The sequence below is a fragment of the Cricetulus griseus genome, chromosome 7 (genome assembly GCF_003668045.3).
Source record: "Cricetulus griseus strain 17A/GY chromosome 7, alternate assembly CriGri-PICRH-1.0, whole genome shotgun sequence".
NCBI lineage: Eukaryota > Metazoa > Chordata > Mammalia > Rodentia > Cricetidae > Cricetulus > Cricetulus griseus.
Window position 1 is genome coordinate 83,322,136 of NC_048600.1, and position 14,944 is coordinate 83,337,079.

General features: G+C 46.7%; 1 protein-coding gene across 1 annotated transcript in view; it reads right to left on the reverse strand.

Moving 5' to 3' along the window:
* Dnah2 (dynein axonemal heavy chain 2) overlaps positions 1-14,944 on the reverse strand; it is a 109,740-nt gene that overhangs the window by 47,871 nt on the left and 46,925 nt on the right. Inside the window, exons 20-34 of the mRNA XM_035448122.1 lie at positions 14,361-14,524; positions 11,946-12,107; positions 11,741-11,844; positions 9,187-9,343; positions 8,788-8,870; positions 8,502-8,682; positions 7,869-8,007; positions 4,327-4,544; positions 3,767-3,868; positions 3,150-3,275; positions 2,776-2,886; positions 2,294-2,482; positions 1,770-1,873; positions 1,484-1,673; positions 841-1,021 (exon numbers count right to left, since the gene is read on the reverse strand). Of these exons, the coding sequence (XP_035304013.1) occupies positions 841-1,021; positions 1,484-1,673; positions 1,770-1,873; positions 2,294-2,482; positions 2,776-2,886; positions 3,150-3,275; positions 3,767-3,868; positions 4,327-4,544; positions 7,869-8,007; positions 8,502-8,682; positions 8,788-8,870; positions 9,187-9,343; positions 11,741-11,844; positions 11,946-12,107; positions 14,361-14,524 (2,211 nt within the window). The remainder of the gene's footprint in view (positions 1-840; positions 1,022-1,483; positions 1,674-1,769; positions 1,874-2,293; positions 2,483-2,775; positions 2,887-3,149; positions 3,276-3,766; positions 3,869-4,326; positions 4,545-7,868; positions 8,008-8,501; positions 8,683-8,787; positions 8,871-9,186; positions 9,344-11,740; positions 11,845-11,945; positions 12,108-14,360; positions 14,525-14,944) is intronic.

Consider the following 14,944-nt stretch of genomic DNA (forward strand, 5'->3'; position numbering starts at 1 on the left):
CCAGAGATGTTCCCAGTGGGCCTCGATGAAACTGAAAACCCTACGCCATTGGGGAGTCTTCCATTTTCCAAAAGGGATAGACAGCAAAGCAAGGAGCTAGCCCATTGGGAAGACTTGGGCTCCATTGAGACACATAATGGCGATGGAGCCCTCCTGGGAGAACAGGAAGAGGAAGTGTGTATAGTCCTTCCCTTCTGTTGCTGTCATTTGGATCTGAAATGTTGCCTCAAGGCTTTGTTCCCAATACAAAAGGTTCAGAGGTGGAGCCTTCTACAAGTGATTAGACCAGATCACAGGATTCTGACCTCATCAATGGGCTGTTCTTCACAGATTTATGGCTGATAATGGAAACTTTAGAGAAGGTGTGGTCTACATGAAAGAAGTCAGTCATTGGAGAACAGCCATGAATCAATGGATCTCTCTCTCCTCTGTCTCCTTCCCTTCTTACCTCTCCCTCCCTCCCTCCCTCCCTCCTCCCTCCCTCCCTCCCTCCCTCCCTCCCTCCCTCCCTGTCTGGTCACCTTGGAATGAGCAATCCTGTTCCACCACACACCTTCTTTCATGGCATCCTACCTCACCCTCACCAAATGCTCAGAAATGAAGGTCCATGGGCTGTGACTGTGGAACCAAAACTGACCTTTGGCCTTAAGCTAAATTTTCCTTGGGGGTTTTGTCACAGCAGTGGGAAATGGAAAGCTGACTAATGCAGGTGTCTTTAGTCAAGTATTTCATAGCTAAGCACTTTGGCACAGAGAGGGAAAGTGACACAATACTTTCCCCAGACACCCAGTCCTGTCCCCTGCCGCCCCCTTCCCCATATCATTAGTTCCTGCCACTTACCAGGATTCATGGTGATGAAGATCCCACAAGACCACACCAGATTTATCTCAAAACCTTCAAAATAGAATCGGGTAAGGTTGGCAGTCAAGGCAGATAGGATGGACAGGATCTGCTGGGCCACCACGGACAACACCTCAATATTGATGCGGTTAAATTCATCGAAGCAGCCCCAGGCTCCAGTCTGTGGAAGGACAGAGAGGCAGTCACTGAAGCAAGAGAGATGTCCTGTAGCACTAGACCCACGATAAACACACTCTTCCTGAAAATGTTTTGGTAGGAAAGGTGGCCTCCGAAATAGGGGGAGAAAGGGGACCACAGTAAGAGTGTCACAGCTTCTGGCCAGAGCTCTACATCAGACAACAGCCAAGGGTGTGGCTAGAACACCTATAGGTTGGAACTTGGGTGCATTGAGTAGCGCCTGTGTGTACCGGGCTGTTTCTGTACACACTCTATTAAACCCTTGCATGGGTTGTAAACATGAAATTTGAAACTCTGGGAGTTGAAGGAGCTTTGCTTCTTTACTATGACTGTAAGAATTACCTGAAGCAAGGCTGTCTGGTATGAACCAGAGTTGGTTTCAGTTGGTTTTCAGGTACTAAAATACGTGTAAAGGGCCTTTAGGACGGGGAGGCAGGGTACTGACCTGGGCCAGTCCTGAGTACATTCTGCCCATGGACTTATAGTCCAGGCCCTCGGAGCAGTTGACCACGATGACGTATATACCCATTGCTTTGCCCAAGTCCTTGACTGTTTCTGTCTTTCCAGTGCCTGCTGGGCCTTTAGGGGAGCCCCCTCGATGAAGATGCAGTGCTGTGGTCAATGTCATGTAACATCTGAGGATTTAAGACATGATTCGGGTCAGACCCCTGAAAAGATTCTGTTGTCTCTGCAGCCCCTCCCCCAAACACCTGTTCACCCCCACAGCAGACCTGTCCGTCAGGGGAGTGATGACCAGCCGACCAGAGTTCCCCAAGTACTCATAACCATATTGGAATTGTGTGTTGGTCTGGCGAATTATACAGTCATCAACATCCTGAGAAAACAGGACAGAATGAGGCAGATATGGGTTTAGGGGGGACGAGCAGAGCTGGAAATAGCTACCTGTAGGGTTCAGAGAGGTCAGGGGGGCTGCAGGTAGATTAGGGGCTCTATTTTAAAGGGAGGGATGGCTAAGGGCTTAGACAGAAAATGGGTTCCATATTGCATGTCTTCCCCGACCCCAATCCACAGAAATAGCTGCCTGGGCTCTGAGTCGACAACAAGTGGCAACTATAGAGAGCATTGCTTACAGGAACTTTGCCATTCCTGAATTGGGAGTGAGACAAAGCTAAAACCTGCAAGGAAGAAGCCGTGAAAGAGCAAAGGGCTGGGTTAGATAGACTACAGCCCCTGAATGAAAAGCATTCTGGGTCAGTTTGGGGATAAGAGAAGAGCAAGGTGACCCATCTGACACCTTCTCCCAGTAGAATCGAAGCTGGCTGAGCCAGTCAAAAGCATTGACATCCATGAGGCCACTCTTGTACAGCTTCTCCAGCACATCGCGGGCGTGAATTTCAATCGTCACTAGTGCCACAATTTTAAGCCTCATGATCTTGGTCAAGTTCCCCCTGATGGCTTCTGAATACTTATTTAGTATTGACACCTGAGGAATGGGGCGATAGGCAAAAACAGACAGAGCAATGTGGCCAAGGACGACACCACATCCCGTCTTGATGTCGCCCCCCCCCCAACCCCAAGCCAATCCCCTGTAACTCCTATACCCAACATCTACACAGGAGAGCCTAACTCAGCTGCACACCGGGCAATTCCCGGCACTTCTGTCACTGAGCATCCCTGCTCTGATCTGTTCGGACCAACATGTCTCCAGTTCTGACTTTAGTCACCCCCTACACACCCCCTTCCAACTCCGGTCTGTCCCACACTTGAGCTCCCCACCTGCTTCTTCTTCATGACCTTGAGAATTTTCTTGTCTGACCGCTCCTTAGCTGTCATCAGGCACTTGGTGACATCAGCTGTCCACTGGATCTGACTGGCGGTGATCACCATCTGAGGGGGGGACAGAAGCTGATTCCCAGGCCCTGCCTTTAGCCACTTACACAGCCCCTTCTTGAGTTTCAGCCTCTTCCAGAACCCAATGTTAATATGCCTAGTCCACCCTGAAGGATACGCATGCGCCTTGGGTCAGGAGCCCCCATATGGACCGTAGGGTCTGAGAGCCAAGCCCAGAAGGAGGAGCATGAAACCCTTTTGTGAGGCTCTGGAGTCTGTCTTTAGCTCCACTGTCCCCCATCTGTGTTGCCCCAGCTCACCTGGCCAGCCCAGTCCTTCACCCATTTGTCCCTCTTGTTGAGGAACTTCTTGAGGACCATTCGGCAGTTCCTAAGCAAATCCCTCAGGGTCATCCTCATGGCCCGTTCCACATCACTAAGCCAGGACTAGGGAGAGCGAAATAATACAAGGGCTCAGTCCAAGGGGCAGTGGCTGAGGTTCCCCAAGAGAAGGCACAAGGCAGGGGCTGAGGTCCCAGGAGGAAAAAGTGTAGTCAGGCAGTAGCTAGCATGGGTCTCTAAAAGATATGGTGGCAGAGGTTTGGAGCATCAGATGGAAACTTTAAGTTTAAGGAGGGGTGGCTAATGTAAAGAACACACACAAGGGAGGCAACAGCAACTACAAAGCAAGCTCATCTCCCTTCATGAAATGTTCTCTCCTCGGGGAGCCAGGCAAACTTGCTTTCTTTCTTTGGTGTTTCGAGACAGGGTTTCTCTGTGTAGTCCTGGCCGTCCTGGAACTGGCTCTGTAGACCAGGCTGGGCTTAAAATCAGAGACCCATCTGCCTCTGCCTCCTGAGTGCTGGGATTAAAGTTGTGACACAGCAAACTTTCTAATAGAACGACGGTTTGCTTCTCAGATCTTTGCTACCACTCACCTCCACAGGTCCTTCTAGAAGTACTGGGTGGAGGAAATCAATGTATTCGCCATCTCCTGAAAACATTCCTACTGCTTCCCATTTGCTGCTGGAGGCCCCAACCTGTAGAAGAGACAAGTCATCCATGCCCTAACCTCACTCTTGGTAACCTTCTAGAGCAGTGGTTCTCAACCTTCCTAATGCTGCGACCCTTTAATACAGTTCCTCATGTTGTGGTGACCCCCAACCATAAAATTATTTCTGTTGTTACTTCATAACTGTAATTTTGCTACTGTTATGAATTGTAATGTAAATACCTGATATTCAACCCCCAAGGGGGTTGAGCCCCACGGTTGAGAACAACTGTTCTAGAAGTATTTGTGCCCCTTTAAAGATATTTTTTTTTCTCTTCCCTTCTCTCAGCATTACCAGTTCTGGAAAGTTCTATGTGAGGAGCTACAATGATTAAGTAATGCCACCCTCTTGCTAGGAGAGTATGGTCCCCTCAAAGCCTCAAATAAATACCTTGACATCACCATTCCTTCCCAGCCTCCACTGCCACCGTAGCCCCCTCTATTGACCTTTTGGATTTTCAGCATTTTGATGTTGTCAAAGCATTTTTTGAGGTGTGGTTGCACAGCCTCTGGGTTACGGGACTGGCCCAGAATCTCCAGCAGGTCATCGTTGGACAAGAAGTAGAAGCGAGGAAATGCATGGCGCTTGGTCTCTAAGTACATGTCCAGAGACTTCTGGATGTCCTCCAGGATTGAATTCATTTCTACCAGTGTTTCCAGGAGGTCTGGGGAGAAGGGTGATGAATAACACCGGGCAGCCTTCCCACGGTGGCCCTTGGTAGATCTAGAATCCCCAGCTCTGCCTACAGCTCTTTCGCTTGAGGTGAAGATTGCCATAAGGGCTTTGGAGGCAGAGACATATCTCCAGTCCCTATGCATACTTATCCCACTCTCCTCCTTCATTCATCACACATTACTCCATATGGACAGCTTATACATTATTAATTAGGCTTCATACGAGTTGACTCATTTCTCACTGGTCCTCAGAACAACAGTCCTATTATACTTAAGAACTTGGAGCTTCACTGTTCAACCCCAGTTTCTGAAAATTAAAAATGATTCTGCATTTTACACAGTCCAACAAGCCAAGTCGTTAAAGACATCTCACAGGCACACAATGAAGGCAATTGTGACACAGCACAGAGGGCACTCTTCTAGGAGGCAAAAGGCCACCACTGTGGTAGTCTTTAGCTCACCAGCCCTTTCATTAACATCATTGCATTTTGACCTCCTTGCCTGTGAAACTGCAATAAGATCCAGCACAAAGCCAGGGCTACTCAAGAGACTCCCAAAACATGTAGCCTATTGCTGTTTCCCTTGTCTACCCCTGCCCCCCAGAGGTGGAAGGTAAATTGTTGAAGACATCATGTACTTCAGAAACAGGAGCTAGAGACCTCAAAGCTGGAACTGACCTGAGTAAGCCCTGAGAACTAGCTTTCATGGTACCAGACGGTATGCAAGCTTCCAAAGGAGGGGACAACCGACAGTCCTACCTAGCCCTGATGTCTATGGACCACGTCAATGTCCAGCATGGCATGGTAACCCTAAGGGTGCGGTAGTGGCGCGCATGCCTTGGCGCTAACCAACAACTCTCTAATTAGACTGAAGACCCACTCAACAAAAGGGAAACCATGCCTGGTTCTGGAAACCAAGCTAACTACTACTCATTGCCATGAAGTCGTGGTTACTGGAGGAGAATCTATAACCACTAATTTGCTAAAGCACCATAATCCCTAACAACAGTCTATAAACATTTGTCCTTATACCCTCACAACTCATCAAGGAAACAGATGGAGACCACCACAGAAAAACACAACCAGCTAGAATGCAGAGCTGTGGAGCCCAGCCCCAGTGAGTACCTCCACAAAACACTCCCCCACCTCAGGCTTAGAGAACACTGCAGAAGAGGGGCTGGAAAGACTGTAAGCCCCAGGGTATCATGGAGTTTGCCGTAAGATTGTATGTCTTAGTAATATCGGAAGCTACACCCATAAAGTCTCCCCAACATGACTGCCCAAATATGATCTGAAAAAATGTTTGATGCCAATGAACATGCCAAACTGGATGGAGAAAAGCCCTCGAGGCTTTAACCCCACACAAAGGACTATAGGCAACTGAGGAAAACTGGGTGCGGGAGAGGTGGCCTTCCCCAGGGAAGAGCATAACAATTAGTTGTCCAGAGCCAAATGGTCAGCCCTGAAAACATTATATGGATGGAAAAGGTTATAATTGGGAACATATATACATATACATATACATATACATATACATATACATATACATATACAATTAGTGAAAAAAAGAGATCATGAATTTGAGGAAGAGCAGGCAGGGGTAGGGGGAGGGTCTGGAAGGAAAATAAGAGATATTGTAATTGCAATATCAAGAATAAAAAAAAAAAAAACCAGGGCTGGAGAGATGGCTCAGAGGTTAAGAGCACTGACTGCTCTTCCAGAGGTCCTGAGTTCAATTCCCAGCAACCGCAGGGTGGCTCACAACCATCTATAATGAGATCTGGTGCCCTCTTCTGGCCGACAGAACACTGTATGCATAATAAATAAATAAGTCTAAAAAGATAAAGAAATAAGGTAAAGTGATAGAGGAAGACACCCAGAGTCACTCCCCATCCTCTGGCATACATATGCACACATTCATATGTGTACAAAAAGCACACAATACTACACAAATCCACACACCCACGCATTCACTGAATGTGCAGAGTCCAAACTCAAGATTGTGTTCTTGAAGTAAGCATACCCCTTTGATTATCTGAAAAATAAAAGCTGGGTGGTGGTGGCACACGGCCTTTAATCCCAGCACTCGAGAGGCAGAGGCAGGCAGATTTCCGTGAGTTCGAGGCCAGCCTGGTCTACAGAGTGAGAGCAAAGACAGGCTCCAGGGTGCTGGAGAGATAGCTCAGAGGTTAAGAGCACTGACAGCTCTTCCAGAGGTCCTGAGTTCAATTCCCAGCAACCACATGGTGGCTCACAACCATCTGTAATGAAATCTGGTGCCTTCTTCTAGCACGCAGGGAGAACATTGTATACATAATAAATGAATAAAATCTTTTTAAAAAAAAGAAAAAGACAGGCTCCAAAGCTACAGAGAACCCGGTCTGGAAAAGAAAAAAGAAAAGGAAAGGAAAAGATATACTACAAAGGCCAATTTGAGATTTTAAACAAGATGTGTTCACATCAGTAAGTTCCCAGAAGTCTTAGCTTCCTCCCAGTCTTCATCCCTAGCCCTTGGGGTTTTCCCCATGTCTTCTCAGATTCTGTTCTTTGGAAGAAAGCACCAGTGATTCTGAGTGTGAACCCTGCAACCACTCCCCATGCCTTCAAACATACATAGTGTCTACAGGCTATTTAAGTCTTTGGGTGACCTCAGGTAACCCCTGGAGGTCACAGGAAGACTGGGAAACCATGGGCCAGATGCTTGTTGCTTATATTCAACAATGGGATGGTGGTTTTTGTGGCTTTGTGAGTCAGTCCATTTACCTAGATCACTTCAGGACAGGCAGTCTGCTGTGACTCAGCCTGAGAACAGCAGTTTTCAGTCAGCACTGCTGAGACCAGGGCTGTTACTCCAGCACCCCCTACCGTACTATGAGAGTCACTGCTCCTTTAGGGTCCTTCCAAAAACTCCCAGGACACATGAGGTAACTGCCAAGTGCACACCACCAATAAAGCCTGTGTTGGGTTTTGCACACCACCAATAAAGCCTGTGTTGAGTTTTGCACACCACCAATAAAGCCTGTTGTTGGGTTTTGAACCCAAGGCTAACTCTGAAGTCCATGCGCTCTAAAGTGATATTCACTTAAGTATCAGTTTATCCTGATTTACTGTAAAAATAATTAGTAATAGTTTTTATGACTAGTATTAGCAAATGTTAGTAAGCAGTGGTGATATTACTACTCACAGTAGCAATGGTATTAAACACAACTACTGATAGTGATGTAGTCATTTTTAGTGATGAAACATGTGGCCATGACCTCACAAATGAATAGAAACAGCGGTGGTTGTTGGAGCAATTGCCTGTAGAGCTCTCACCTGGGTAGTGGGTGCTCCGGAGAGCATTATTGTCTTTATTCATCCGGTCCATGATGGTTTTCCAGTTGGTGTTGACCTGGTCAAATAGGGCTGACTCATTGGGCAGCTGCTTTCGAATGTCTTCTCCAATGAAGATATTCTGAGGGACATAGAATTGGGATGAGAGGCCATTTTTCTAATACCCTCCACACTCTGCTCCCAGACAGGGATGGCAACTGAGTAGAAGAGTCAGACCATTAGAAACCATGGCAAGATGCCCAAGGTCTAGAAGCCAAGTTGGGACTGGGAATTCAGGACACAGCTCAAGAGGAAAATGGGCCGGGTGTTGGTGGCTCATGCCTTTAATCCCAGCACTCAGGAGGCAGAGGTCTGTGAGTTCAAGACCAGCCTGGTCTACAGAGCGAGTTCCAGGACAGCCTCCAAAGCTACAGAGAAAAACCAAAAAAAAAAAAAAAAAAAAAAAAAAAGAGGAAAATCTGGAAGAACAAAGGATTGCCCAGGTGGGAATGTAAGATACATAGACAAGAGTCAGAAGGTGAGAAGATGACACCAACAATGGGTCACTTTCTAGGCTCCAAGCATGCAGAAGAGCTGAAGCAGGGGTACGAGAGCCCAGGTACTATGGATTCTGACCTCTAGGTACATCCACTGCCGCTGTACCGTGAGTACCATCTCAATGACTTCTAGAATGAGAGAGAGGCAGCGCTCCCAGTGGTCCACATCCTTCTCAAAGGCCTTCACAAATCGAGAGGCCTTCATGGTTGACAGAGCCACCTGGTTATCTTCCAATGCCTGGAATACTTCTTCTGTACCCCTGAGGCACAAGGGCTACAAGTCACTGTCCATCCCCATCAGCCAATACCTTACCGTCCCTCTGCAGCCCAGGCTGCATGTGCCAACCTCATCTGGAGCTCTCTACCTGAGCCTGTGATGGCCTTTGTCTTTGTAGGGTACTATGTCTAGCTGAGTCACATCCCAAGTTTTGGCAATGTTTTGTAATCCCTGTGAAGAGAAGTTAGAGGACAGAGTAACCATAATATAGTCTACAAAGGTGAGAGGATCCCTCACTTGTGGCACAGCTGTGTGTACACAGGAGGCTGAGGGGCTGTAGATGTCATCATACCACTTCTTTTGTTTTGGTTTGGTTTTTTTTGTTTTGTTTTGGTTTTATCTTTCAAGACAGAATTTCTCTGTGTAACAGTCCTGGCTGTCCTGGAACTCACTTTGCACACCAGGCTGGCCTTGAACTCACCAAGATCCACTTGCCCCTGCCGCCCAAGTTGCGGGATTAAAGGCCACCACCGCCTGGCCATCATACCACTTCTATGGCCAGCTCTTTGGTTGCAGAGGCAGAAATCTCCCCTATTTTCTCCACGTGCTGATCCATCCCCAGTTGTACAATCTGTTCCAAGGTGAAGCTATCCGATTCCTGGTCAAACTCCCGCTGGACTTCTTCTTTGACCTGGTCCCAGTGCCTGCAGCCCAGAACAGGAAGTCTGACCTGGAGGCCAGCTCCAGGGCCTACTAGCAAGTGTCAGTCAATCCCTGGGGTTGTCAGTGTGACTTAGTCAAGCTCCTGCTTAGCTTATGTGTGGCTCAGAATTCTATATCCAGCACTGCTTAATAAAACAAAACAAGCAAACAAACAAACAAACAAACAACAACAACAAAAAAAAAACCCTGCTCCTCTTGCTTCCTCCCATTGGAACATTATAATTCTGGTTATTTGTTAATTCATGATTCAACAGCTCTTACTAAAGAGGCTCTAAGGTACAGTCTTAGGCACCATGGGGAATACAAAGACTGCTGTCACTCTCCAGGAGCAGTTCTCTGGGGAAGGCATTAGAGCAGGTGTGCATACCAACACTCAATACATTAGTGCTGCTCTGTGACTGGTCATGTGCAATTATCTCTGCAATTATCACAAGCACTCCATACTGGGAAGTGCTGTTATCCCATTCATAGACGAGGAAACTTAGGCTAAGGGAGCTTACATAACTTATACATTGAGAGGTTAAGGTTAGATTTACCCACATAACACTTAGGGGTAAAACATGGTCAAAAACACTACATCAGAGGTACACAAAAACAAAAGGTTTTTTACTGAATGCATACTGATCTAAACAGACTTACCGAACTATTTATTCTGTTCCCCCACTGCTCACTGTAACCCCCCACCATCTAATTAATTCTTGGTACACTAAAGAGATTAAACTTGGAAAACTTGGTGTCAGAAGAAAAATGAACAAATGTGCTTGTGACTTTGAAACAGGTCAAGTTTTCTTTTCTTTCTTTTTTTTTTTTCTTTTTCTTTTTTTGGATTTCTGTTGTTTTGAGACAGGGTTTCTCTGTGTAACTTTCCTGGCTGTCCTGGAACTCACTATGTAGAACAGGCTGACCTCGAACTCACTGAGATCCATCTGCCTCTGCTTCCCAAATGCTGGGATTAAAGGTGTGTACCACCACCATTAATTTTACTTTGTGTGCGAGTGTTTTGCTTGGTGACCAAGGGGGTCAGAAAAAGATACTGAATCCTTTGGAAGTGTAATTACAAATGGTTCTGAACTGCCGTGGAGGTGCTGGGAATTGAACCCAGGTCCTCTGCAAGAACCAGTGCTCTTAATTGCTGAGCCATCTCTCCAGCTCCTGACCTAGGTTCTTACACTTATAACTGTTCCTAATAAAAAGGGGACATGATGGAGCTGGTTTCACCTCCACACCCAGCCTAAGAATAAATATTAAGGGTTGGGGAGATGCTCCCTGGATAAAAAGCAGTTCTGTGCAAACAGGAGGCCCTGAATTCAGATTCCAGCACCCCTATATAAAAGGCTAGCCATGACCAAGTGTGCCTGTAACCCCAGTACTAGGGAATCAGGAGTCGGAAACCTTCACACACATATACACAGACACAGGTACAGGCAGAGGCACCCTCCACACATAGATGAACACATACCTCAAAAAGGTAAATCTCAAATATTCTCTCCACAAAAGTAAAAGAAACAAGTATTCGAGCTGATAATAGGCTAACCACTTCAGTGTAGTTCTTCTACAATGTATACATCCTTCAAAACATCATTCTGTACATTATAAATTCATGCCTTTAGTCAATTAAAAAGCAAATTTAGTCAATTAAAAAGCAAGGTGGGTCAGTAGAGAAAGGTACTCTCTACCAACCCCAACAGTTGAAGCTTGATCCCTAGGGCCCAATACAGTGGAGAGAGAACCAACTCACACAAGTTGTCCTCTGACCTCCACACTGGAGCTGAGGAACACACACACACACACACACACACACACACACACACACACACACACACACACTAAATCATAAATAAATTTAATTTAAAAGTTTTAAGTCAAATTGGGCTAGTGCTATGGCTTAGCTGTGTAGTGCCAGCATTCACAAGCCCTGGGTTCGCTTCCTAGAAGTGAAATACACTGGAGCCAGGGAGATGGCACATTGGATAAAACTGCTTGCTGTACAAGAGTGAGGACCAGGGTTCAGATCCATAGAACCCAAGAACGGGCTGGGCAGGTAGGGCAGTTGCCCATAATCTTAGCCCTTAGGAGGCAGGGACAGAGGTTCCACAGGGAAGGGTGGCTAACTAGACTAGCTGGAATTGGGAAGCTCTGGGTTCAGATTCTGCCTCATTAAATAAACTGGAGAGTGATCTAAAAAGACATCCCATCCAATGTTAACTTTAACACATGGGTATACATACCCAAGTAAGCAAGCACGAGCATGCCACACACATGCATACACATGCAAAGAAGGAAAAAAAAATGAAGTGAAATGAATTACTTGGACAAATCGAAAGCTCCAGGAGAGGGTAGAGACTAGAGAGGGCAGAGCTGGGCAGGGGCAGCCTCACCTCTCTCTGAGGGCCGGGTTTCGCAGGTCTGAGATGAGGGGCATGGTCCTCTTGAACTGCTCTATTTTGGAGCGAGTGGTTTCAATAATTTCCCAGTTTCGGTCCTGAACAAAATTGGGAGACATCAGAAGACCCATGGCACTGGAACTGCCCACTTCTCCAAGCTGGGGCAGGGCCATCTTGTCTCCCATCCTGTCCCATGTACCTTATACTCTTTGGCTAGTCTTGTGAGGCGTCGGAACAGTCCATGGGCCATCGTCTCCATGGCCTCTGTCTGCAGGGTCAGGAAGCGACCCGTCTTCCACTGGTTCCAGCTCTCCTCCCAGTCCCGAGTGATCTCCCACACTTGCTGGAGGGCGTCAAGCTCCTGTTGGGAACAGGAAGATGGACAGAGAGCTTTAGGCGTGGCAGCCCCTTCCTCCCCCTCCTGACAGCTCATCCAGGTCCTTCACTTGCCCATCTGACGAGCTCCGCCTCCCACTTCACATTTTCCCTCCATTCTCTTGCCTCAAGGGCTCATCAAATGCTAAGCATATGAGACGATCCTCAACATTGAGTCTCAGGAAAATGCAAATTAAAACCTCAGTGTGATACGGTTTCGCACCCACTAGAGTTAGAGGGAAAAAAAAAAACTGTAAAGGAAAATACGTGTTGGCAAGGACACCAAGAAAAAAAAAAAATAGGAATTCTCATGCTTGTGCTGGTGGGGATGTAAAATGGCATGGCTGCTGTGGAAAAGGTGCTTGGCTGCGCCTCACAAACTTAAACACAGAGTTGCCATATGATCTGGCAATTTTATTGCTGGGCTTACACCCACAACAATTAGGAACAGGTGTCCAAACAAATACAAGAGCATGCACAGTCATAGAAACCCTACTCACTACAGTGAAAGGGCAGAAACAATGAAAACACCCATTAGCTGATGGATGGACCAACAAACAATGGAATAGTAAAGAGTAATAAAAAGGAATGGAATACTGAAACATGCTGCAACATACATGAGCTATGCAAACACTATGGGAATGAAAGGAATCAGAGACAAAAGGTCACATTGTTCCATTGGTCGGAAATACCAGGATGGGCCCAATCTATACACCCGGACAGTAGGTTAGTAGTTGGTGGGGGCTGGGGGAGAGGGAATGGAGGATGTCTGCTGATAGGACCATGACTTCCTCTTGTGGCAAATAAAAATTTTTGGTCAGGTTTTAAAATCATTTTTAGAATATCTTTTTTTTTCTAAAGGCGCGCACACGTGTATGTGTGTGTGTGTGTGTAGTTTTTCGAGATAGGGTTTCTCTGTAGTTTTGGAGGCTGTCCTGGAACTTGCTCTGTAGACCAGGCTGGCCTCGAACACACAGCAATCTGCCTTCCTCTTTTTCCCATGTGCTGGGATTAAAGGTGTGTACCACCACTGCCCAGCTAAAGATTTATTTTTTATGTTATGAGTATAGGTGTCTTGCCTGCATATATGTCTATTCACCGTGTGCATGTAGTGTCATAGGGTCCAGAAAAAAACATTGGATCCCCTGGAACTGGAATTACAGACTATGTGTCTCCGTGTGGATGCTGGCCCAGGCCCTCTGGAAGAGCAGCTGTGACAGTCTGAATAAGAATGGTCCCCATAGACTCATATATTTGAATGTTTATCCATCAGGGAGTGGTACTCCTTGAGAAGGATTAGAAGGTGGTACCAGGAACTGAGGTATTGCTGTGATAGGCCTGAACATGCTTTTATTTGGAGGAATTTGGAAGACTTTGGGACTGTGGACTAGAAAAGCAGTTGGATACTTCAAGTGGAGCTTAATGCACCATTCTAGCAGAAGCATGGAAGACTGGTACTGAGGGAAATGGGGAATGTGGGCACCAGCTGCAGAGGTTTCAGAGGAGAAGAATATTAGTAAGTGGCCTAGAGACTGTGTTTGATATTTTGAACAAGAATGTGTCTGCTTTCTTCCCTTGTCCAAAATATATGCCCAAAGCTAAATTGAAGAGTTTTGGATTAAACTGGTGTTGGCAGAGGATATTTAAAGACAACCTAGTATTGACTCTGTTGTGTGGCTATTAGTGGTCACTTTTATGCAGATCTATAATGAAAGGGAGCAAACTGAGAAAGGAAAAATACAAAATGTACAATTTGAGGAGAAAAGGAGAACCAGGAAGTGTAATAGAGCAGAGCCCAGTGCTCAAAGAGATAAAAACTTTAAAAGCCTGATGCTAAATGGGATAAAATGCCACTAAATTGTTCATTTAAAATAGTTGGTCTAAGCCGGGCGGTGGTGGTGTATGCCTTTAATCTCAGCTCTTGGGAGATAGAGACTGGTGGATCTCTGTGAGTTCGAGGCCAGCCTGGTCTACAGAGTTAGTTCCAGGACAGGTTTCAAAGCTATAGAAAAACTAAAAAAGTGGTCTTATGTGTAAATTTTTACCTCAGTTAAAAAAAAAAAAAAAACACGCTTGTGCACGTGCGCACACGCATGTGCGTGTACACACACACACACACAAATACACAAAGCTGCTAATGAACTCATCTGCCGGCCCCAGTCATTGCCAGGCCCTCAAAAACTTGTCCTGTCCCTGCCACTTATCCCTGGTCTCCATGGGGCCCAGCTCAGCACAGCACCTTCTCTAGATTCTGGAGGTCCTTGGAGATGGGCTGTTCAATCTTGAAGATGCCCAGGTTGGAGCGGAGGTTGTTCTCCTCTTCCCGCATGGCCATCAGCATGGCGCGCACCTGTGCTATCTGTTCCAGCGCAGCCGGGTAGCCCACGTTGCTGGTAAATGGCCCTGTGGGAAGTCAAGGTGTGGCTCAGCCCCCACTGGGATCCATGGCCTCTTGAAAGGCCAGTCTGTGAGTCTGTGGCTCTCTTATCTCAGTGGGCAAATCCCACTGCTGCCCTCACGTGAGAGAACAGGGCAAGAGGAAAGGGCGTACACGGAGAGACTAATGGGTATCTTAGCAAACATCACCAAACTCAACTTCTGCGTCTGAAGGATAGGAAGTCAGTGTAAGAACACCGGAGAGAGCTGGGCGTTGGTGGTACAGGCCTTTAATCCCAGCACTCGGGAGGTAGAGGCAGGCAGATTTCTGTGAGTTCGAGGCCAGTTTGGTCTCCAGAGCGAGTGCCAGGATAGGCTCCAAAGCTACACAGAGAAACCCTGTCTCGAAAAACCAAAAAAAAAAAAAAAAAAAAAAAAAACAAACAA